Genomic DNA, 25,859 nt, shown 5'->3' on the forward strand with positions numbered 1-25,859 from the left:
TCTCAACATTATAAGCTCAAGGAAATGCAAGCCATGTTTATGTCTGCCATTACAATTTAACTGTTTAAGACCAAGCAACACTGAAATGAATCTATGCTTTATCTGTTCAGAGTCTACAATCAAGATTCATTCATATGACTGCACGCACAACCACCAACTGATTCTTTATTTTTTCAGCAGGAATCGCGTACGACACATTCTCCTTACAACTGCCACAAGGGGGAGAAACCCACATATTTTGCCAGATCCCCAAAGCACTGTGCAGTTTGCTTTGTATCTCTTGCTTCACCCTACAGAGGGGGAAAATCTTCAAGGCGCAACTAAATTTGTAAATGACTGGCTGTAAAACTGAAGTGGACAATTTCCAATTACAAACTTTGAACAGAAATTAAAACCTTTTAACGGTTTCTGATTACATTCAAAATAAAAAGAGCAGCGATGCACATCATCACAGCATGCAGAGAATGCAAAGTATAGACACCTGTTTGAAAATTGTGTTTCTTTTCTCTTTTTCATGGTGTGGAATATCCTTGGGGGCAAATAAAAAATGTATTTGCAGTAAAAATACTGTGGTACTCAAGGGTTAAACTCATGCTAGTTTTCACTTCAAAATTGGAAACAGGTTTCAGCTGTTACTGTGTTCCTTGTCTGATTAAGCGTAGTTCCTCTCAACAGCATCCTGAGCCTTAAATATTCAAAAAAAGTTTTTTTTAATGTTATTTTATTTCCCCTCTTTCACTCTCCTAATCAACTGAAAATCAGTGATAGTGACCATAGGTGAAAGGTACCTCCTGTTACCTTTATCTAATGGCCACTTCTGAGCACATCCTATCCCATACTTGTCATGTAGAAGTATACATACATATGTATATGCATACATGCATGTACATATTATGTGTGCACACACATATGTGGGCACAGACACACAAATCCACGCAGACATGCATATGCACGAGCATACATGCATCTTCAGCAAGGATACCAGATAGTAAACAGGAGCAGGAATATTTTGGTGTTTCTCCAGCTCTACACCAGCAAATTTGAAGTCCCCTCTCCCTTAACGGAATTACCAAACTTTAATCAGGTAATTCAACTCAGCGTGCACCTAGTCATTCACCAGGATGCTTCTGATTTCCAAACTCACTTCTTAAAAAAAATTAACAGGGAGGTATATGTGCAACACTTCAGATAGCTGTGTTCCATCAGAAACAAATTTGATCCAGGCCAATGACTGGTATCGACAAATGAAGGAGAGGAAGGTGTTCTGTTTTGAGTACTGCCACAACCATTGCTGAGGTTGACTGGTCCTAACCCCAGCCTCACTCAAATAGAGCTTTTCCTCAGAGGAGACCTCTGCTGGAGGAACGTGCTGAAATCAAGTGAAATTCTAAAACAGGAGCAATTAGCAGATCCGCCACCACAGACAGCAACAGCCAGTCCAGCTGTGCGACTCAATTTTAAATCTTGAACTTATCCTTAAAGCTGCTTCTGTTTTCGGGAAGGATAGCTCCCAAAGGAGACACAAGTCATACTTTCAGAGGACAATTGAGCTTTCACTTTGTGAGTAATATCATAATGATTAATGTGACAAAGAAGTTTTGCCAACACAGATGCAGTAATGGCTCTTTAAGGCTGAAATCCCAGTGTGAGCTGTTCTAACATATGGAGTTCCTGTTTACCCAACAGTTAAGTATTTATTCATCAAAGTGAGAGCTAAGTGACTAGTTTCCAACTGGCCTGTGAATGACCTTTGGCAATTCATTGTTGCACATGTTTAGTTTTCAGTTGGAACATTATCATTTTCACAATAAAGGCCATATTTAGGTTGTTGGGATGACTAAGAACTACCACTTCCAGTCTATAACATGAATGGAGGGTTCTTGTGACATAGTGAGCTTGAGTCTAATTCAATTCCCACCTGCTCCAGGAAGTGTGTTATAGGGGTGGCACGGTGGCGCAGTGGTTAGTACTGCCGCCTCACAGCACCAGGGACTCAGGTTCAATTCCAGCCTCGGGTGACTGTCTGTATGGAGTTTGCACATCCTCCCGGTGTCTGCATGGGTTTCCTCTGGGTGCTCCTGTTTCCTCCCACAGTCCAAAGATGTGCCGGTCAGGTGAATTGGAAATGCTAAATTGTCCATAGCATTAGGTGCATTAGTGAAAAGGAAATGGGTCCGGGTGGGTTAATCTTCGGAGGGTCGATGTGGACTTGTTGGGGCGAAGGGCCTGTTTCCACACTGTAGGGAATCTAAATACCACATCTGAACAGGTTGATCAAAGAAGAAATGCAGGATGTAAGAAATTGGTTTATTGCTATATTATGTCTCACTCTCTCCTTAAGGGAACAAGTCTTGATAAGTGAATCGCTCCAGCTTTCAGCTGTCCTCCTGCACCTCAGTCAAATTGACATTCTGGCTGTTCCAGCCTTGGCATTGTGCTTGCAGGTTACTCAACAATGGAAAGCATCCTAGTTCTCATGCAAGCACCTCTCACCACAAGTGACGACTTGGATTCTTTGACGCATATTGTCTGATTCGATGTAATAGGACACTTTTTACTTTTTTTAAAAAAATTCATTCACGGGTCTTTGACATCGCTAGCTAAGCCAGCATTTATTGCCCATCCCTCATTGACTTTTAACTGCTCTCTGGGCAATCACATTGCTGTGGGTCTAAAGTCACACGTAGACCAGACCAGGTAAGGATGGCAGATTTCCTTCCCTAAAGGGCATTAATGAACCAGATGGGTTTTTCCGATAATCAGCAATGGTTTCATGATTATCATGAGACTCTCAATTTCAGATCTTTCAAAAAGGTTGAATTCAAATTCCACTATCTGCTAAGGCATTACCTAGGCCTCTGGATTAATAAGCCAGTGATAATAATACTATGTGATCACCTCCCTTCTAAAACTAACTGAAACCAATTATAAATACCAGTTTGACACATGGCAGAAATTACTCCTTGGCTATTCAATTCTCCACAAAGCAGATTTTCTCTGCCAAGTAATTATTTTTAGAATATTGTTTTACAAGTAGTTATGATGACAGGAGAAATGAATTAATTTCACTTCTAACTGATATAATGGCTTGTACAATTTTTATGGAAAGCTTGTCTTCAAAATTATTGGTTTAATTGTAAGTCATTTAATTCTCTCAGCCTATGGCATATTCTGTCCAGTTAAGCTGGGACTTCCAGCTGTTTCTATCCATTCATCTGACCAACCGAAGAACTGACCCATTTCAGATTTCATTGCCTATCTGGTCTGATCTGTGCTGTTCATTTAGACCACCTTAAGCTTATCTGCCTGTTTTGGCTTTATGTTTCATTGTTTACGATTACTTAATATCTACTTGGCTGACTTGAAACTGGTTTAACCTAGCTTGGATCATTTTGTGTCCAATTTCCTGTTAAGCTGGTTCTGAAGAACCAGTACAAATATCCAGTTATGACCTGCTTCAGTCTCTGGCTGCGCAGTTGTACCTTATGTTGACTCAACCAGATGACTACTTAAACTAGCTATTTACCTGTTTGTGGACATTGTAGATTTGGTTTAAAATACTCAGATCTGATCTGTGAATGTAGACAAATGACTGAATGTTAATGCACAGATACAGGGAATAATCTAAAGCCTTGTGAAGTGTTGTCCTTTATTTCAAGAGGACTGAAAATTAAAAGTAAGGAAGTGGTGCTTTAGTTGTACAGGGTCCTTCATATCCCATCTGGAGTATTTCTTTCAGCTTTGGTCATAAAATCTCAGACAATATTATGGACTGAAGGGGTACAAGATAGATTTACCTGAATGATAATAGGACTTAAAAGGGTTAAATTGAGAGAGAACAGGCAGCATAAACTTTACAAAGAAAAACAGAAAATGCTTGAGAAACTCAGCAGGTATGGTAGCATCTGTGGAAAGAGAAACAGAGTTAACATTTCAGGTCTGACATGATGCCTCTCCAGAGAAGGGATTGCAAAATGGTGATTTTTAAAATGCAGTCGGCAGAGTGGGAGGAGCAAGTGGAACAAATGGTAAGCAAAAGACAAAGGGGGTGTTAATGCTCAGAAGGGTTAGAGATATAAAGTGAGTGTACCGTGGCTAGGATGAATGCTCCGAAGTTGTGGAACTCAGTATTGGAACTCTATTTGCTGCAAATGCATTAGAAGGTGGCACAAAGGAGTGAGAAAGCATTGGAAGTGATGCAAGAGTGTGCCAGAGTGTCACAGAAGGAACTGCCACTACGGAATGCTGATAGGAGGGGAGGGGTAGATGTGTTTGGTGTTGGCTGCTAGATGTGACAGAAATGGTGAAGGATGATCCTCTGAATGCAGAGACTAGTAGGGTGGAAAGTAAAGACAATGAAACCTTTTCAACTCTTGGTTCTGGGAGGAATGAAAAGGGGGTGAGGACAGAAGTGTAGAAGTAAGTTGAAGGTGGTTGGGGGCTTTGTCAACGACAATGGGGAGCAATCCCCAACTGGTTAAAAGGGGAGAAAGACTGGTGGAAGGTGAACAGATGCAAAGGAGATGAAGAAACTGGGACAATAGAATGGAGTCTTCATAGGATACAGGTTGTAAGGAAGCATAGTTGAGTAACTATGAATGCCAGTGGGTTTGTAGTGGATATTTAAGGACCAGAAATAGAAATAGAGAAGTCAAGGAAAATGGGAGGGGGGGGAAGGAAGAGTCAGAGATGGACCAGGTAAAGGCAAGCGAAGGACGGAATTGGAAACTAAAACTGATTAAACTTTGCAAAGCTTCTGACACTATTATTAGTTCCATAATTTCCAGTTTTCTGCTCCCAGACCCCTCCTCTTCACCTCTTCTACATAGCCATCACCCATCAGGATCATCTGAAGGGTCTCCATTTCTTCCATGAAAAGGTGCTTGAACAATTCCCATGCACCAACACCCTCCTTCACCTAGCTGAGCTGGTCATCACTTTAAACAAGTTCTCCTTTAACTCATCTCACTCTCTCCAAGTAAAAGGTGTAGGTAGCTTTGTGGGCTCCAGCTAAGCCTGTCCCTTTATGGATATTTGGAATATTCCTTATTCTGGTCCTATTTGGGCCTCTGCCCACAATTCTTTTTCTGATACTTCAATGATTGCATCCATACTGCTTCCTGTTCTTCTGGACGTAGGCTTGCTCACCGAGCTGGAAGGTTCATTTTCAGACGTTTCATCACCATACTAGGTAACATCTTCAGTGAGCCTTCGAATGAAGGACTGGTAGTGTAGCCCGCTTTCTATTTATATGTTTGAGTTTCCTAGGGTTGGTGATGTCATTTCCTGTGGTGACATCATTTCCTACGGTGATGTCATTTCCTGTTTTTTTTCCTCAGGGGGTGGTAAATGGGATCCAAGTCAATGTGTTTGTTGATAGAGTTCCAGTTGGAATGCCATGCTTCTAGGAATTCTCATTCATGTCTCTGTTTGGCTTGTCCTAGGATGGATATGTTGTCATGTTGTTTTGTGGCTAGTTGATGTTTATGTATCCTGCTGGCTAGTTTTCTGCCTGTTTATCCAATGTAGTGTTCATTACAGTTCTTGCAAGGAATTTTGTAAATGACATTAGTTTTGCTTGTTGTCTGGATAGAAAATGAACTGTCCAGCTCAGCGAGCAAACCTACATCCAGAACCTCAACCTGAGCTGCAAATCTTTTCAAAACTTGCTTCCTGTTCTTATCAGAAATTGGAAAAATGAAGGAATTTTCATATCTGGTTTCTCAGCTTCAGAGAATGACCTCTGTCCTCCATTTTTCTTACATTCATACCTTTCCAGTCTGTGCCTTGTTTGTGTACTTTTAACACTGCTATCTGGAGAGTAGACCCATTTTCTCTTTTTCACACCTATCATTTCTACTGCAGCCGATTCTTTGCCATCATTTTCACACCCTTTCTGTTTTGCTCTGGGCACCCTCACAATATATTCCACCTACTTCTCCTCTCCCTCTGCCAACAGCATTATAAAAAACACATTTTCCAGACTTTCTCAGTTCTGAACAGCTATTGCATTCAAAATGTTAACTCTGTTTCTCTCTCCATAAAAGCTGCCAGACCTGTTGAGTTTCTCCAGCACTTTCTGTTATTTGTACTCCCTTGAATAATTTGCGATCTGGTCAGAAACTTAAATTTAAGTCATTCAATAAATACGGAGAAATTATTTCAGCAGGTGATGTAGACAGAACAATGGAACTATGACCTTGGCCATTTAAGAACTGAAATCAGAAAGCACTTTTACATAAAATGAATAATAGAAATAGAAATCCCATATAATAAAAGTCAAAGCGTCATCTAGTTTATTTTCTGCCTCTTGTTGTTATCATATGATTCGAGAATGCAGTTGTTGACTAAGCAAAATAAGCAATTCGTTACAACTAATCTATATCAAATCCAGGTACGACACAAAGATAAGCCAAGCAACCTTCATAAGCTAAGTCCAACGCTATCTGTTTCTTCCAAACCTTCTACACTTATCACATACCATGACTCAATAAACTGTCTCCCAATAATTTGAATTCATTCCCCCAAGAAACTGTGGGTCACAAGGTCAATTTGAAATCTGTAAGACTGAGATTGATTGATTTTTTTTATTAGATAAGGGTATCAAAGGAAATGCAACAAAGGCAGGTAAATAAAGAAGAGATGCAGATCAGCCGTAATCCAACAGAAAAGATTGAATGGCTTAGCAGGTTGAATGGCTACATCTGGTCCTGTGAAATCCCTGGAGTTTTCCACCGATTTCCCAGAGTAGCTCTCCCGGAGAAGAGTAAAACACCCAAGAAACAAGGGGAAATGCAATTGTGTGGGCCGTTTGCCATTTCCTGGAGTTTCCTTGTTGCAATGAAATCTCTGATCACCTTTTATAAAGCAAACATCTGCAAAAGGACCCGAGGTGGGAGTCTCTACGCTGTGCACATACCTGGTTGTGCACTGTGCTGAGCTGGTTGCTGAAGGTCATTGTTAGATTGCTCGATGTGCTTGGAGCCACATGCGTGATGAAAGGCGTCTTACTCTGATTCACTGTGTCATACATATTGACTCTTCGCTTGCAAATCTCCATGTTCTGAAAGCAGGACTTGACACTGGAAAAACAATGAGGAGAGCACTTCATTAGAGAGAACCTAGCTCAATTTCACTTGTCAGACCACCAATCCTGGGTTCCGTGGGGCAATGCCTGATTTGGGGTTGCTTGGATGCTGGTGGGGGTAGGGGGTACCTACTTTATCCTCAAATCGTTCTGGTCTCTCTTCAGCTGCAAAGGCCTAGGAAATCTCAAGTAGTTTAAATCTAAGGTGAACAATGTCATTAAGATACTTTATTGGTCAATCTGACTCCCAAGAGCATGTTATTTGTCCATTCTTTATTGCACCTTCATTAGCCCAGAGGTGGCTTTTTTGAAGGAGTGTTGGATTTGGTTTCAGGTTTTCTAAGTTTTAATACTTGTTCTATACTTCAAGGTTAATATTTTACTCTTGGGGTATTCTCTAAAAACACTGGAAATTCAATAACATTGCCCTAATTGTATTCACTACAAGCGGAAAGCAACATCTGACTAGCATGCTGTGCTTCAACTCTGTATCTTCCCTCTTTCAGTTATATTAGGGATGGGTAATAAATGGTGGCTTAGCTGTGACATCCACAACCCATAAACAAATGCAAAAAAGTCACCTTCTTCACTATCCTCTAGTCCCTTCACTGCAAACAGTTGCTTCACAGACATTGTCTTTAAATTTCAGGGAAGCCTCAATAGGACTTCTACAAGTGAAGTGATACTTTGATTGCCTTCAAAAGAAAGGATAGACATATTCTTTTGCCAACCTTGTGATAGGGTGCACAATGAATCACAGCCCAAACAGCCAAAGCCAGTCAAGCAGTATGAAAACTGCTTATGATAATTAGGCCAGTAAGACTTTCTCAGTCCATCATTGTTAGTATGTTTGTCCGATCTCTCCTTGTTGGTCAGTCCTCCCCCACATGACCAAACAACCTCCTGATCTCTTTTATTAAATGCATTTTTCTTGTTAACTTATTTTTCTAACCAAAGCAAGTCCAGCATACAATTTGCAGCTGGGCTGCAATGAGGGTGATATCTGCTTCATAATTTAACTTGTTATCAAACTCTACAGGCAGAAATGGGTAGTGCAGATGCTGGAGATTAGAGTCAAGATTAGAGTGGTACTGGAAAAGCACAGCAGGTCAGGCAGCATCCGAGGAGCAGGAAAATCGATGTTTCAGGCAAACACCCTTCATCAGGAATTCTCAATGAAGGGTTTTTGCCCAAAACATTGATTTTCCTGCTCCTCACATGCTGCCTGGCCTGCTGTGCTTTTCCAGATGAAGGCTTTTGCCCGAAACGTTGATTTTCCTGCTCCTCGGAAGATGCCTGATCTGCTGTGCTTTTCCAGCACCACACTAATCTTGGATCAAATTCTACAACACTGCTGTCTCCACAAATTTAAGCCATTTTCATCTTACATCAGCAGTTCACCATCACATCTTTGCTGGTGTATCATCAAGATTTATTTTGTTTAACATGGTGGTAATTTTTTTTAGAGCCCTACTTCACAACTTTTCTCCCATGAGAATCTTCTTTGGGATAGTCTGGCAATATGGTATTAAGTAGGGGATTCCAGGATTTTGATCTCGTAGTAATGAGGAATTACGATATATGTTCAATTTGTGTAGTCTGAGACTGGATGGGAATTGGAGGTGATAATGTTCTCAAGCACCTGCAGCCCTTGTCCTTCTCGACTGGAAAGAACTTGGGAAATATGCTGTTGAACAAGGCTCAGCTAGTTGTTACAGTGCATTCTGTGGAAACTACATATATTGGAGGAGCTGAATGCTGACTAGCTGATTGAGGCAGACTCAGTTATGGTTTTCAAAAGGGAACTGGATAATATCTGAAGAGAAAAGGTTGGAAGAAGTGGGGAAATGGTAGGAAAGTTTGATTAAGTTACTTCTGGAGAGAGTTGGTACAGATACTGATATCATCAAAATACTTATTATTTTGCAGGTGTTCAGGTGTGAATGAATTTGGGAAACCTGCTCTGAAAAGAGGGAACGTACTGTGTGCTATGAGGAAAATCTAATAGATGGGTCATCATTACAAAGGGGTGGCTCAGTGTCTCAATCGGTGTAATTCTCTTGTCCGCATCAATGGTCAACATCTTCTTCAGCAGATCAATAAACTCCCGTCTGTCTGCCTTCTCTGCCAGCATTTCACTTCCTTCCAAATCTGTCGTCATGTTCACCTGCAAGAGAAAGGCTGGCATTAAAATAATCTTTTCCATGATTGAATGAAGCAAGCCTCCAGTGACAACAATCAAGTGTGGATGTTCACATTCTCCAACACTGTCCCGCCAACAAAGGTTCAGCACAGCATAGCAATGGAAGGGAACCTCCGCAGCTTTGCAATGAGCATACAAAGAAAAAAGAGGAAGAAAGGGAGCAGCTTGCAGTCTGCACAAGCTTTTCTCTCATAGCATCTAAACTCTTGCCGAAATACATTTCCATGAATGGTCCTAGGAGAACACCTGGATCCCTTTCTTTAACTTTGCATCTATTACTTAGCAGTTTTAGTTGACATATATATTAGTGGATATGAATCATCTAACTATTACTTTTTCAGGCCTATCATGTTTATTGTAATACTATATCCATTATCCATTTACATAAATGTATCTATAATTATGTTTAAATGTAGGTTCGATATATTTCCAACTGTACCTACAATTACATAAGTATATATCCTTATCTGTCCATAGATATATATTGTAAAGAGAGAGACAGAAATAATGGTTTAGAATTTGCTGTTATAATAAGTGAGGCTAATAGTACATGCTGTCATTTGTAAGCAAATATTACAGAAACATTAGTTGAGGGGCAGATGCATGGTTAAAAATTGGAACCAAACAATTACTATCTCAGTTGCACCAATATGTCATTAACTTCACAAAAATAGTATTTTACTGTGGTCCATTAGCATGAAATGAATGGTGTGTTGTTCATGATTTTGAAAGCTAGATATGAACTAATCTTTCCACAGAAAGTTGAGGCACTAATACTTTAAACATAAGTAATATTAGTACCAGAAATTATAATTGACTATAATTACTGAATTATTCCAAGTGTGGAATCTCATTCCTTCAGATATTTAATTGTCATTGGAAACTTTCAAAGAACAAAGTTTAAAATTTCAAGATTTTTTTAAAAAACCTTTTTTTAAATACTTTTTTTTCTTTCTTATTCTAATCTTCCCTTCCATTTATTTATTTCTCTACCTGCACCTGGTGTTATAAATTCTATGTCGAGAGTGTATGGTGCTGGAAAAGCACAGCAGGTCATGCAGCATCCGAACAGCAGTAGAATCGACGTTTCAGGCAGGAGCCCTTCTTTGCCCAATTTAATTTACTCTTCTTACTCCTTGCATTGTTAATTTCAAGCAGTTTGTTTAAGATAATGAGCAATACTTGTCCTTTTCACTCATGTTTTAGATGCTTTGTTTTCCTGGCTTATGCATTATCAGCTTGCACATCAGAAACTTGTTATATAAAAATTTTAAATCTTAAATGTGCAAGGATAAGCACTAAATCACCTACATATGATGTTTTATTCAATGCACATCATAAGAAACATTTTACTAATCCCACTGCACACACTGTTTTGAACAAACGCACTCTGAGAGAGAGAGAGCTCGGAATTGAAGAATTCCCTAATTTTAAACATAAACTATAGTGTCTGATCCATGCCATCTCAGCACAGACAACAGTGAAATTTAAATGAAACTTCTGGAACCCAAGTGACATGGTTGACAACTGCGCTTGTGGCTCACCTTGCTCTGGTTCACACTAATTAGAGATATGCTGAGGTCAGACTAGAATTTACATCAGTCCCTTTGTGTTTAAGAGATTAGGGGAGCAATATTGGCCAGGATTATTCTAGCAGTTTATGAGTTTTGTTTGTTGCATGGTTCAAGAAGGCGACTCACCACCACCTGCCTTCTCAAGGTTAACTAGAGATGGGCAATAAGTGCTCACCCACATCCCAAAAATGAATAAATAATTTTTAAAAACTCTGTGTGTACATTTGAGAGGATATGTCTGGACAGCTATGTGCTTTGGTTAATGTTTTTTCAGTGTTGTTGCATATTAGTTTCTGTTTTTTTGTGACAGCATTTGTCTGTGAAAATCTGAGTGAGTGGCTGTGTGTACAAGTGCCCATGAGCACTGAACATGAGCATGTGCCTGCTTAAACTGTGTTTGTCATTGTGAGAACATGTATGTGTTTGTGAATCTACTGTGTGTGTACTGTATACAGAGAAACCTTGATTATCTGGCAAGATCACAAAGTCCCAATGCTCTGCTAAACTATGTTATCCGGTATTCGATTATCTGGAGTTCGATTAACCGAGTGGAATACTCCCCGTCCATGTCCTTCGGATAATCGAAGTTCCTCTGTATGTGTATATTTTTTTCATGTGTATGTGGGGTGAGGTCCCTCCTTGTCCAATCACTCTGCCAGCACTCACCGCTAGGGTTCAGATGTGGGAATGGTCCTTTACTGAGGTACCAGAAGGCTCTTACTCTGGATCACACTGATTAGAGTTGTCTGTAAAATTGTGGTCCAGGGAAGATAGCATAGGAAATTGCACAGTCTGCCCAAGAAAGACAATCATACCTGTGCCATATCATCCAAACAGTTAAAAATGTATTTCCTTGCCTCCTTCGACTTGATCCCCATCTCTGTCTCGTGATCTTCTGGTGTCTGTAAATTTAACAAGAGGATACTTTTTACTCCATATTCAATGTAGTGTAGAGAGCATTGAGAGTATTTGGTTCCCATCAAGACCTCAAAGTGCCTTTAACTATAGCTGTGTTTCCGACATGTCTCAGAGTACAACAACAGCTGGCAGCTCTGGACACACTTATGGACTTCTCCTCATCTTCTTCCTACATTTTTAAGAGCAGCCTCACTTCCCTCTTGTTGTTTAAGAGCTGCAAAATGTCAATTAGTCTTAGACTTCCTCAGATCAAGAAAGTAATAAGGAGTTCAGGTTGTTGAACATAGATTGCAAAATGTCTCTTTATCTATTAGCCCCTGCCTCATGTTAATTCTTGGTGGCTTAAGGGGTGGACAAGCTCTCTTTTAAAGCAACCAAGGAATTTCGCCAAAGTGCTAACACATGTTGCAGTGCTAGAAGTTCTTTCAGACATGAGATCTAAAACAGCAAAAGTTTGTTTAAATACTGGGACATACCAGCTGGCAAATAAAATATTATTGGAGTAGATTACTTTTATTTTCATCCTTTCCTGTAATTTAAAAGCAGAGTAATTTAATTCCTGGTTGGGAAGACAGGCTGTTCCTCCTCAGGATCACGCAAGTGGAAGAGTCAGATTTATATCATCAAAAAGATGGGATAGACTGCAGACCTGTTTAATTGCACATTTCTGCACTTGAGCGAGATTCAACAAGGTAATTCACATTTTCTAAACTAGAAGAAAGTGATAAACTTGATTGGAGATGAATATTTAAAATAGACGTTTGTGATCAAAGAATGTCCCAAATCACTTCATAGCCACGAAGATACTGACAGCAAAGTCCATGTTTTTATTGTTACAATCAGGCAAGAAAGGGTATTCCGGTCCCTTCCTTTTAAGTGGGTTGCAGCAAAAGTCTTGAATTTTTTTTGCTTTTAAGCAATCACACTTCAATTAACCAGTAATACTAGTCAACATTGGACAACCAAATGCAAAGCTTGCTGAGTGAAAGGAAAAGGACTGTCAATGACTTACTAACCCAAAGAAAATAATAAAATGCAACATCAAATACACGCACACAAATGCAGGTATAAAAGTTTGAAAGGTAAAAGGGCTGAATTTTCCCATTTGCAGTTAAAGTATGGGAGCCTGTGATTTTCATGTGTCCACACCATCATGGGTCAAGTTAATTTCCTCACTCAATTTCACCTGCTTAACTAGGGTGAGCTGTTGGTGCAATTCTTGGGGGTTTGAATCGCAAAAGGAATGGAAGTGCCAGCCTTCTACTTACATGCTTCCCACGCCTGGCGGCTGCAAGCCAAAACCTATCCCTCACATTTGGTGTCCAAGACTAATTATTGACAAAATAGCCCAGAAGAAAGGCAAGCTCAATCCGGCTTTGTAGACAGGTGTCTAGAGGTACTGGTAGTGAAGAGAAGAGAAGCCCTTTTCTCAGTCGGTCACCAAAAGAGGCCACATCGTCTGACCTAACTAACTTGGACATAATTTGCAGCAGGGATCAATGTTGTGAAAGGTGAAAGGAAGGTCCAGCAATGAAGAAAGAAGGTCAATGATCTTCTGCAACCCACAATTCAAAGTGACACTGTGTTCTCTCTGCCACCACCTCCCTGGATTATCGGAGATCCTGGGTCCCTCCCGTCCACTGTAAGGTCCCACCCTATAATTTACAATTGGCCCCCATCACATAGGTCATTCCCTCAGTGACAAATACAATGAATAACCATCTCGCGACGACTGTTGCCTGTTTTTCCCTGTTACCCTGGATCGCACCTCAATAATCCAGATGATCATAATCCACTGTAGCCGATGCACTAGACTCCAAGTGACCACAGCCAACTCTAGATTGATGTCTCAATAACACCACACTGTGATTTACTTGTATTCCCTGGACTGCTTGCATTTGACCTGCAGAACTAACCATGGCCTAATCCCAAGCCTGCAAGGAGACATGGATATTTGGATTCTGGTAGGACCAAGTACTTGTGGCCAACCCCCTACAGTATAATCAGATGAGCCCCTGACTAACTATGACTGATCACAGATCCCATTGACCACACTAAGGATTGGTACGTGTAGACTTTCAGACATGGCCATGTGATTGAAGCACATGCAGCATATGTGCTGTATAAGCTGTTGATGCATGCTACAGCTCTGACATTGACAGTGCCATTTAGGGGAATCACAAACACCACAAATTGCCTTTCTCTCCAAGACTGGCAGCCTGTAACTGAGCAGTAAAGAGCCTGTGCACTAATTGAGCAATGTGACCCACACAGAGTGTGTGCATGCTAAAAAAGCAACGTAAAATAGACAGGAACTGACAGCCTCCAATAAGCACTTACTGCATTTCTCTGCACTTCCCTAAGAGCCAAAAGATACACGTGTCTAGATTTTAGGTTGATTCCTAAGAAGCATATTCCTTCCTGCCCACAAAGCAACCTGGCAGAATGTCAGCAACCTGTTATCTGCAAAATAAAGGGAGAAGTGGTGTGCAAATTTGTTCAAAAGCAGGAATAATGATGTCCTAAGGGTCATGACCATGCAGCAAGTAGGGAGGTTATTCTGGAGAAGCAGTTGCATGATAGCTGGGACAATTATTTGGTGAGCTACAGCCTCTATGGATCAGCTCTGATTTTCATGTCAGGAATTTGTAGTATCTAGATGCTTGGTAGGGGAGCAGAAAATTGGAAATAGGAGGAAAATTGAGTTGCAAATGCATGAAAATAAGGTAGACATGACTCAACGGCAAGATTCTGATCTCATCATATAACCCTCAAGGTAACATTCAGGATCATTTTTCTCAACATCAGAAATCTGTTTATTTTTCATTCTCAAAATGAATTTTCCCACTTCTCTCCCCATTCTTCTCACCACACCAGAGAAGTGCCTGGTATAGATAGAAAATGTACTGGTTGTACAATTTAAAATTCTGTAGTGTCATTAAGATGTTAGATTTTATTCTGAAACCACAACTGTTTAATGGTTGACTTAAATTTTCAGCAGATATTTGATTTCTCAGTGAATCTTTTTTTTCTCCAGTTTTCTTTTTCATCAGCTGCTGCTTTTAAGGTGATGAGGAAATCTGGTAAAAGAGACTTTAAATGCTTGCTGCTACCAATTCTTCCATATTTTGTTCTCTCTCTCTGCTGCTCTGCCAAGCAGCTGCTGAAGTATAGTTATTTTGTGCAGTTCCAAGTCTGGCTCCATGTCTTTCTGAGCTGAATTGTTGCAGGCAACTCCTTTATGCCCAACATGTGCAACTTCTCATCTAAATGTAAAGTGAATCAAGAGATGCAAGTTTCTTGATCAGTTTTGAGGTCTTTAGATGAAAATGCAATTTCAGTGCAGGTGATTTCATTTATTGAACATAGAACAGTACAACATAGTACTGTACAGGCCCTTCGGCCCTTTCAATGTGCTGACCTTTTATCCTACTCTAAGATCAAACTAACCTACAGACACTTCATTTTACTATCATCCATGTGCCTATTCAAGAATCGCTTAAATGTCCCTAAAGTATCTGACTCTACTACCACTGCTGGCAGTGCATTCCACGCACCGACCGCTCTCTGTGGAAAGAACCGACCTCTGACATCTCCCCTAAACGTTCCTCCAAACACCTTAAAATTATGCTCCCTTGTGATAGCCATTTCTACCCTGGGAAAAAGTCTCTTGACTATTCACTGGGCTCATTCCTCCTTCCACGCTGGGCTCGCTTTCTCTCTCTCCCCCTGACATGCTAGGGTTGCTTTCTTGCTCTCCCACCTCAATGCACTGGCTTCCTCTCCCCTACTTCATCTATAACAAGGAGGTCACTGTTCCATTTTAGGTCAGTGCTGACCTATTAAAGTAGTGGGCGGCATGGTGGCAAGCACTGCTGCCTCACAGCTCCAGAGACCCGGGTTCAATTCCCGCCTCAGGCGACTAACTGTGTGGAGTTTGCACATTCTCCCTGTGTCTGCGTGGGTTTCCTCCGGTTTCCTCCCACAATCCAAAAACGTGCACGTTAGGTGAATTGGCCATGCTAAATTGCCCGTAGTGTTAGGTGAAGGGGTAAAATGTAGGGGAATGGGTCTGGGTGGGTTGCACTTTGGCGGGTCGGTGTAGACTTGTTGGGCCGAAGGGCCTGTTTCCACACTATAAGTAATCTAAAAAAAAAACCAGTTTAATGCATGATTGGTCTCGGGTATTAAAATCAGATCATGAAAATTAATAGTCAGTATTTTACCACTATCGCCACATCATGTAGGGAAATGTAGCATCTAAATTACACCCATCAGGGTCCCACAAACAGCAATGTTTAATGTTGCTGATTGAGGGATAAATATCAATTAGAAAACTAGAAGAACACACCTGCCTTTCATCAAATAGAGCCTCACTAATTTTTATATTGAATTAACAGGACAAAAGGGGCTTCAACTTAGAGTCTCACCTGAATGACAACACCTCAGAGGGTAGTGATCTCTCAAGAGTATGAGCTCAGACTAAATCTGTGGTATGACCCTTGTACTTAACTGTTGATTCAAAGATCAGACTAACAAAGCAGCTGTAAAAAGTTTCAGACTTAGAACAACCAGCTTTTGGTCTTTTCTAAACTAGATCCTTTGTGGAGAAAAATCTGGCACAAGCATTTCAAGTCATAGCAAGTTATTCACCTGGAAATTTGACCCTTGAGTCATGATATAAATTCATGACAATACATCAATGAAACTTGCAGACATTCTTAACAATTATGTTTTCCTGCAGCCATTTACAACAGAACTGTTTACTTACCAATTTGAAATGGGCCAGGACTACCCAAAATGAAGCATACACAAACCAAATTAAATGCACTTGTAACAGAGTTAATTCTTCTAAAAACTGGAAGTCATGTATCATTTCAACAGCGCCTGTGAGAAAATAAGCATGTTCTGCTCCCTGACCTACAAAGATTGGCAGTTCCTAGATTCAAATCCTGATCGGACCTGAGCAATAATTTGGCTGGTATAATAGACTTCATTCAGAGATGAGAATGGATGGGGTGGGGTGAGGACAATGATTGCTCCTGATCACAGGCCAGGTTAGGTTTGGTAGACTCAGTATATGTTTTTAATCTCATAGTCAAGTAGCACACATTATCAGGCTATTTGGGACCCATCACATTGCAGCATTGTGGCAATCAGTACTTTACAGAGGGTAGGAACTGGACACAGAATAGTGCATCAGATTGTGATAGTTTGAATGCTGATGTTAGAAGAGGAAAAAGAGAGGCAGAATTGGGGTGGGCAAGGATGGAGATGGTCACAAATCCCATTAGGTTTCCTGCTGTGTAAGTGCTTAGTCAGTTCCATTGTCCCCTCAAAAGGATCTGTAGAGGCAGTTGAATGTGTAACACAAAGGGTACAATGGTTTCATCCAGTCCCAGCCTTAGACAGCAGCATATACTCTGAGTCTATTCTCCCAGAAGGACAAGTACTTACACAGCGGGAAGGACAGAAAACCATAACAAGGAACTCATCTCAACACTGTTTATGCTGCGTAGTCAGTTGAGAAGGAACTGCCCAATGCTGAAAGAGACCGAAACAAGGTCAGTCAATCTGCCTCACTTCATCATAATAAGAACAGCGAGAGGCAGTGGAAGGTAAAGAAGTGAAATAGTGATCATAAATAAAAATGAAGCACAAACACATGGTACCACCTCACCCACGATAAAAGAGCAAGTCACCTTAAGCCTCCATAGTGGATAAGATGAATCTGGATCTCTGTTGAAGAACCGTGTTGTCTTTGTCCCTGCACTTAACAAGTACTCCGCTGGTAACCCTTGTGTTTGTGAAATGTAACGGATCTGAAAGAGAAGGGACAAAACGATATAGATATTAGCAATTGTGCACTCCCTTCATGTGTCTACCATGGAAATCACAAACCCTTTATGCAACAATGTTAATCTACTTCACTGGAAGGCATGGAGTTTGTTGGGATGTTATTCTTCATGTTTCAGATGAGTGAGGTTTGACAGGCCTATTGAACACCAAAACTGGAATTTCTGGAAAAGCTCAGCAGGTCTGGCAGCATCTGTGAAGAGAAATCAGGTTAACATATCAGGTCCGGTGACCCTTCCTCAGAACTGATGTGAGCTAGAAAAATATGCTGAAGATAGGGTCGGGGCAGGGGTTAAGGAGTAAACGATAGGGGGGGAGAGTGCTCAAAGAGAGAGAAGAACAGTTGGACAGACAAAGGAGTGGATAATGATCTGGCTAGGAGAGTGAATAGCTGTTAAGGTGCGTGTGGTATGGGACAAAGACATGGGAGAGTTCAGGCCCTAAAATTATTGAACTCAATAATGAGACCGGAGAGCTGCAGGGTCCCTATGTGGAAAATAAGGTGTTGTTCTTCCAGCTTGCTGAGCTTCACTGGAACACTACCTGAGACAGGCATGCTGGCCAGGGAACACGGTGGTGTGTTAAAGTAGCAGGCAACTGGAAGCTAAGGGTTCTTTTTGCGGGCAGAAAGTAGATGTTCTGAGAAGCAGTCACCCAGTCTATGCTTCATTTCCTCAACGCAGAGGAGACCACAATGTGAGCAACGAATGGAGTAGACTAGATTGTGTGAAGTGAAGGTAAAGGGCTGCTTCAACTGGAAGGTATGTTTGGGCCCTAGGATACCGAGGAGGGAGGCGGTAAATGGGCAGGTGTTACACCTTCGACAGTTGCACGAGAAGGTGCCATGGGGCTGTAGGGGATTGTTGGGAGTGAAGGAAGAGTGGACCAGGGTATATTGGCGGGAACAGTCCCTGCAGAAGGCATACAAAGGAGGGGAGGGCAATGTGTGTCTAGTTATGGCATCTCACTGGAGGTGGCAGAAATGGCAGCTAATGATCTTCTAGATGTGAATGCTGGTGGGCTGGTAAGGAAGGACAAGGGGAACTCTATCGCTGTTGCAGGAGGAAAGAGAGTGGATGAGGGTGGAAGTGCGGGAGAGGGTGGAAGTGCGGGAGAGGGCGCTGTCAACAACGGTGCTGGAGAATCCTCGGTTGAGGAAGAAGGTGGACATTTCGAAGGCTCCGTTGTCGAAGTTGGCCACATTGGATCAGATGAGATGGAAATGGAGGAACTGGGGGGATGAGATGGAAATAGAGGAACTGGGGGAATGGAATGGAATCTTTACAAGAAGAAGGGTGTGAGGATGTATAGTCCAGGTAGCTGTGAGAGTACGTGAGTTTATAGTGGATATTAGTGGCCAGTTGATCCCCAGAAATGGAAACAGAGATGTCGAGGAAGGGAAGGGAGATACCAGAGATAGACCAGGTGAAAGAAAGCGGTGGAAATTGGAAGTGAAATCGATGAACATTTACAATTCTGGACAAAAGAAGGAAATAGCACTGATGATATCATCGATATATCGGAGAAAGAGTTGTGCATGGAGGCCGGAATAGGACTGGAATAAGGAAAGTTCCACGTAGGCCATGATGTGACAGGCATAACTGGGGCACATGTGTGTACCCGCCACCCTTCTGACCTGAAGAAAGTGACAGAAGTTAAAAGAGAAGTTGTTGAGGGTGACGACAAGCTTGGCCAAGCAGTGGGGAGTGGTGGTGGGCGGGAACAGTTCAGGCCTTTGCTCCAGGAAGAAGCAGAGAGCCCTGAGACCATCCTGGTGGGGGAAGGACACGTAAAGGGATTGCACATCCATGGTAAAGAGGCAGCGGCTGGACCCTACAAAATGGAAATTCCAAAACTGATGAAAGCATCAGAGGAATTGCGATGTAAATGGACAGGGACTGGACCAGGGGAGGAAAGACCGAGTTAAGGTAGGTGGAGGTGAGTTCTGTGCGGCAGAAGCAGGCTGAAACAGTGGGTCTGACGGGCAGTCCTGTTTGTGGATTTTGGGCAGGAGGTAGAAGTGAGCTGTGCAGGGCTGGGGGACTATCAGGTTCGGAGACAGTTGTTGGGGGGAGGGGGGTAGCTGTAGTTGGTACAATGGCCTGATGTTCCATGGTGGGGTCACGATCCGGGGAAGTTAGAAGGAGGTATCTGAGAGCCGGCGTTTTTATTTAGGGCTCTTGATCCTTGAGAGTATTACATTACTGGGATGATCAGTGGCACCATCACAGCTACACACAATTCTACCCTTACCACATACACCTCCATCAAGGTTTACAAAACAGTAATCAAAAGTAGGAATCCTACTTACATTCTCCTCTCTTCTACAAGTCATTGAGCCCTAATTTAAGATGCCTCACTCAGGTTGGATAACTCAACTTTGAACATTTTACCATGCATGTCTCTATACAATACTACTCAACAGATAAGGAGGGACTTAAAATGTTTCAAAGTTTTCTCTGACCCATTTAGTGTAGATGTCTTGACAAATGTAGTTCAATGTACTCTCATCAGTGAACACTAGCTCCCTAATATCTATTTTTGCTTGTCCCGATATTGCATCACAGAGTAAGTTAGAGAAGCTGTTTTGTAGGATTACATGGTTATTGGTTTTATTCTGTTCATTATTGGTCTTTAAAATGCAGACTATTCTGCTACATTTAAAACTTACTGGCGGGCTTTAGCTGCCAAACTAATTAATTAACACTAATACACTGAGCACATAATAAGTAACACAGGAGAATAGGAGCAGGACTAGACTATCCAGCCCCTCAGGCCAGTTCTGCCATTCAATTAGATAATGGCTGATTTGTGTCTCCAGTGCACTTACGTACTGTTCATATATTTACAGTTGCAGTTACACAGTACGACATCTTTGTTAGGTTAAAAAATACAAAATAATTCAACTTCAATACCACTATAATTATTTGATTCAAATAATTTTTCTATAATTTTTTTTCCCTATCAAAACTGAAAATTGCCTGACTTATCCTCTTGATAATTCCCAGTTGGATAACTTTGCTCTGAAGGGCCCAAAAACTCAATTATTTGAAAAAGCGCAAGCTGTTAAATACCTGCTTGGAAGCAAGCAATTGTTTAAATAGTTATCCGTTAATTCAAAGAGTCACCGAGACATCTGAGCAAATTACAAAGCATGTTTGAAGCTGTGATTCGGAGATGCCAGTGTTGTGCTGGGGTGTACAAAGTTCCAAAAGCTAGTGCTTCCAATTAAACCTGCTGGACTATAACCTGGTGTGTGTTTGAAGCTGAACACAGAGGCTTGCCTTACCCTCAAGCAAATTGCTTGAGAAACAATTCATCTAATCATTGCAACAATCTGTTGACTTAAGTTAAAATTTGATTTCTATACGTGAACTTACTTTGGAAAAACCTTCTTCACAATGAAAGAATTAAAGAAGTCCTATTTTGAACAAGGTTTTCTTGTTCAAACAAGAAGCACATTAGATGAGCGTTTGTGGCTTCTTAGGAAAGTGCCACTGTTTCTGTACCTCAGCCAGACCTTTGGGATACTGAGTATGGCTCTGAGCTGATGGGAATATGTGGGTGGAGAACAAGGTCAACTGTAATTAAAAAGAAAATAAACAGCAAACGTTTTGATGACGGAGATCAGAAAGTTTTTTTTCATCTCGTCTCAGGACGTGGGTGTCGCTAGCAAATACAGCGGTCATTGGCATCCTTCATTGGTGATGGGACTTCTTGTTGAGCTTCTGTAACAACTGAGAGCTTGCTAAATGTCAGCCATAATTGATGAATCAAATACAAGCTGGATATTAAGGAAATAAATAAACTTGTTGGGTTTAGTTTAATTATCTGATAGCATCATGTTGACTTTGCTGAAACTTGCTTTTATATTTCCAGATGTTTACAAACCGAATTCAAACTTAAACATTTAAAAGTTAAATTCTACAAACCACCGTGGTGAGATTTGAACTTAGTTTACTCGTCTAGGCCTCTGAACTGCTTTGCTGGCTACCTGGCATACTTCTCCTGAGCCTAAGTTACCCAGTAAAATGATTACCTGCCCAGATAACCAATAATACATTACTTTGTTTTACCTCTCCTAAAAACACATGGCTTTTATACCACTTTTTAAAAAATCAATAGTTTCTGTTTGAAGCATCCCAGTGTTAGTACCAAGCACCCAAGTCAGATCTATAACAGGATTTGTTAAAGAAGTTGGTATATTGGTAATGTCCAGGCTCGAATCCCACCATGGTAGTTTGGTAGAATTTAAATTTAATCAAGAATATAAAGCTGATCTTGGTAATGGTTACCCTAACAACTATTGCTGATTGTTGTAAAAATCCATTTGGTTCATTTGTACATTTTGGAAGGAAATCTGCCGTCCTTACACAGTTTGGCTGTGACTCCTGACTTGTAGGATATGTGGAACAGTCCATCTTCCGCAGCTACACTGGCAGCACCCCCCACCTTTTCCTCCACTACATCGATAACTGTATCGGCGCTGCCTCGTGCTCCCACGAGGAGGTTGAACAGTTCATCTACTTTACTAACACCTTCCACCCCGACCTCAAATTTATCTGGACCGTCTCAGACTCCTCCCTCCCCTTCCTAGACCTCTCAATTTCTATCTCGGGTGACCGAATCAACATGGACATTTACTATAAACCGACCGACTCCCACAGCTACCTAGATTACACCTCCTCCCACCCTGCCCCCTGTAAAAACGCCATCCCATATTCCCAATTCCTTCGTCTCCGCCACATCTGCTCCCAGGAGGACCAGTTCCAATACCGAACAACCCAGATGGCCTCTTTCTTCAAAGACCGCAATTTCCCCCCAGACGTGGTCGACGATGCTCTCCATCAGATCTCCTCCACTTCCTGCTCCTCCGCACTTGAGCCCCGCCCCTCCAATCGCCATCAGGACAGAACCCCACTGGTCCTCACCTACCACCCCACCAACCTCCATATATATTGTATCATCCGTTGTCATTTCCGCCACCTCCAAACGAACCCCAACACCAGGAATATATTTCCCTCCCCTCCCCTATCAGCGTTCCAAAAAGACCATTCCCTCCGTGACTCCCTCATCAGGTCCACACCCCCCACGAACCCAACCTCCACTCCCGGCACCTTCCCCTGCACCCGCAAGAAATGCAAAACTTGCGCCCACACCTCCCCCCTTACTTCCGTCCAAGGCCCCAAGGGATCCTTCCATATCCACCACAAATTCACCTGCACCTCCACACAAATCATTTACTGCATCCGCTGCACCCGATGTGACCTCCTCTATATTGGGGAGACAGGCCGCCTACTTGCGGAACGTTTCAGAGAACACCTCTGGGACACCCAGACCAACCAACCCAACCACCCCATGGCTCAACACTTCAACTCCCCCTCCCACTCCACCATCGCCAGACCATAGCAACTCGATGGCTGGAGGAAGAGAGCCTTATCTTCCGCCTAGGAACCCTCCAACCACAAGGGATGAACACAGATTTCTCCAGTTTCCTCATTTCCCCTCCCCCCACCTTGTCTCAGTCCCAACCCTCGAACTCAGCACCACCTTCCTAACCTGCAATCTTCTTCCTGACCTCTCCGCCTCCACCCCCACTCCAGCCTATCACCCTCACCTTAACCTCCTTCCAACTATCGCATTTCCAATGCCCCTCCCCCAAGTCCCTCCTCCCTACCTTTTATCTTAGCCTGCTGGGCACACTTTCCTCATTCCTGAAGAAGGGCTCATGCCCAAAACGTTGATTCTCCCCCTCCTTGGATGCTGCCTGACCTGCTGCGCTTTTCCAGCAACACATTTTCAGCTGTGACTCCTGACACACAACATTGAGGCTGACTCTCACCAACCCTCTCATACAGCTAGCAAGCAACTCAGTTCAAGAGCAATTAGGGATGGGCAGCAAATGCTGACCTTGCCAGCAACATTCACATCCCATAGAGTCATGTAGCACGGAAACAGACCCATGGGTTCAACCAGTTCATGCTGAACATAATCCCAAACTAAACAAGTCCCACCTGGCCCATATCCCTCCAAATCTTTCCTATTCATATATCAATCCAAAAGTCTTTTAAACGTAATCGTACCGACACCCACCACTTCCTCAGCAAGATCATTCCATGCGGGAACCACCCTCTGTGTAAAAGATATGTCTCTTATGTCTTTTTTAAAATCTCTCTCCGCTCATCTTAAATATGTGCCCCCTAGTCTTCAAATTCCCCATCTTAGGGAAAAGACAACTACCATCAACTCTATCTACACCTCTTATTATTTTATAAACTTCTATCAGTTCGCCTCGCAACCTCACAAACACCAGTGAAAAAAGTCCCAGCCTAACCAGCCTTTCTTTAGAAGTCAAACCTTCCATACCCAGCAACACCCTGGTAAATCTCTCCTGAACCCTCTCCAGCTTAATAATATCCTTTCTATAACAGGGTGACCAGAACTGGACACAGTATTCCAGAAGAGGTGAAGGAAAAAAAGTTAAACACAAAACAAACTGAAGAAATTCTGAAATTAAAATAAAAGGATTCATGCTGAGGCAGTTCAGCATGGGTCATGGGTATAAAATCACTCAACATTGTGGCAAAGGGCTATTTAATACATTGGTTCCCTCATCAATAAGCAACCAACTTTGAAGAAGTTATTTTACATTTAGCACAAACCATGTCCAGTAATGCACATTAGTTCTTTGCAATTGAAATCCTCAGGTACTTAAGTAGGATTAGCTCCAGGGCATTCAGAGAATCTGCTGCTTTATCAGTCATTTGTTTAACCTTCTGCTGAAGAACAACTTGGAAATAACAAAGGTTTTGAACATTAGTCCTGCTAATTGTTAGTCACATAGTTGCATTTGGTGTGGATATTTCTTTTTGGCATTTGAGATGACCCATTGGCATTAAAAATTATTCCCCTAAATTATCAGAGGTCTACGTACTGACTTTATACTGAGCCATCTTGCCCACATCAAAACTAATTAAAATGTGCCAGCACTTTGCTGTTCATGGGAGCTTATTGTACATACTGTAAATTGCACATCACATTTCCAACATTATAATATTTTTAAAGTACTTCACCAGTTGTAAGCACATTGGGACATCCCAAGGTTATAAAAGATGCTAAATACAATGTTTTCCCATTTCTGATTAGAAAAATCTTAGTTTTGTAATATTCTCCAGTTCTCTCCTCTCCTAATAATACCTGAATACTGTGCTACCAGTGTACTCCAACTTAATTTCCAATGAATTGTGCTTCAACAGTGACATGGAACCATAGAGGTGCTTTGAAATGAACATCAAACTTATATAACATGTTCAATGAAGATACTGCCATTAACATAGCACATAACCAGACATGTTAGCAAGTGTTCAGTTCAGTATGGCTAATCAGAGTCTTGGCTGATCAGAGTCCTGCTTTATTCCACATTCCTGATTTTCATTTGGCTTAGTGCCCTGAATAATCATAGAAACCCTACAGAGTGGAAGCAGACCAGTTGGTCCATCAAGTCCACACCACCTCCTCCAAACAGCATCATACCCAGACGCACCCTCCTACCCTATCCATGTAACCCTGGCTTTCCCATGGCTAACCCACCTAGACTGCATATCCCTGGACTGTGGAAGGAAATCAGAGCACCTGGAGGACACCCACATCGCCACAGGGAGAATGTGCAAACTCCAAACAGACAGTTGTTAGGAGCTGGAATTGAACCCATTTCCCTGGCACTATGAGACAACAGTGCTAACCACTGAGCCACCATGCCGCCCGAAAGTGAGGAAAATGAGCAACACTTTCTACTTCTGATCACTATCCACTGATTCTACTAGAAATGGAAATATTTAGACACTGTTTTCTTATTCATCTCCCTAAATCTATTCCCCCACCAGTGGCAGCTATTCCTTCAGTGTCATGATCAGCAATTCCTCCATATCTCTTTCTTTCTTTAAGATGCAGCTTCAGACTATATTAGTAGCCAGTTATTTGGGCACCCGACCTCGTGGCTTTTGATGTAGTTTGATGTCAAACATTTGTCTGTTTATGCCCCTGTGAAGTGTTTTAGAATGTTTTGCATCATTAATGTAAGGACCGTACCTTTTTATTTTGTATTTTAAAAATTTGGGTCTCAAATGAGAAAAAGCTGTTTCAAAAACCAGTGTTTGAAAAGGTGGTTGCAGTTTTGAAAACCTGGTAGCGACTGCAGATATTGTGTAAACCACTGTTTGAA

General features: G+C 41.8%; 1 protein-coding gene across 7 annotated transcripts in view; it reads right to left on the reverse strand.

Moving 5' to 3' along the window:
- Positions 1-25,859, reverse strand: part of hipk2 (homeodomain interacting protein kinase 2) — a 273,548-nt gene that overhangs the window by 27,857 nt on the left and 219,832 nt on the right. For 6 of the 7 annotated variants that reach the window (XM_043708963.2, XM_043708961.2, XM_043708957.2 and 3 more), the window contains 4 exons: positions 17,485-17,604; positions 11,680-11,766; positions 9,070-9,254; positions 6,920-7,082 (listed from right to left, as the gene is read on the reverse strand). In XM_043708963.2, the coding sequence (XP_043564898.2) occupies positions 6,920-7,082; positions 9,070-9,254; positions 11,680-11,766; positions 17,485-17,604 (555 nt within the window). The remainder of the gene's footprint in view (positions 1-6,919; positions 7,083-9,069; positions 9,255-11,679; positions 11,767-17,484; positions 17,605-25,859) is intronic. The other variant, XM_043708959.2, reaches the window with a different exon arrangement.

This window comes from Chiloscyllium plagiosum, unplaced genomic scaffold (genome assembly GCF_037043375.1).
Source record: "Chiloscyllium plagiosum isolate Xiang-an unplaced genomic scaffold, Cpla_swu_hap1 HiC_scaffold_19, whole genome shotgun sequence".
Classification (NCBI taxonomy): domain Eukaryota; kingdom Metazoa; phylum Chordata; class Chondrichthyes; order Orectolobiformes; family Hemiscylliidae; genus Chiloscyllium; species Chiloscyllium plagiosum.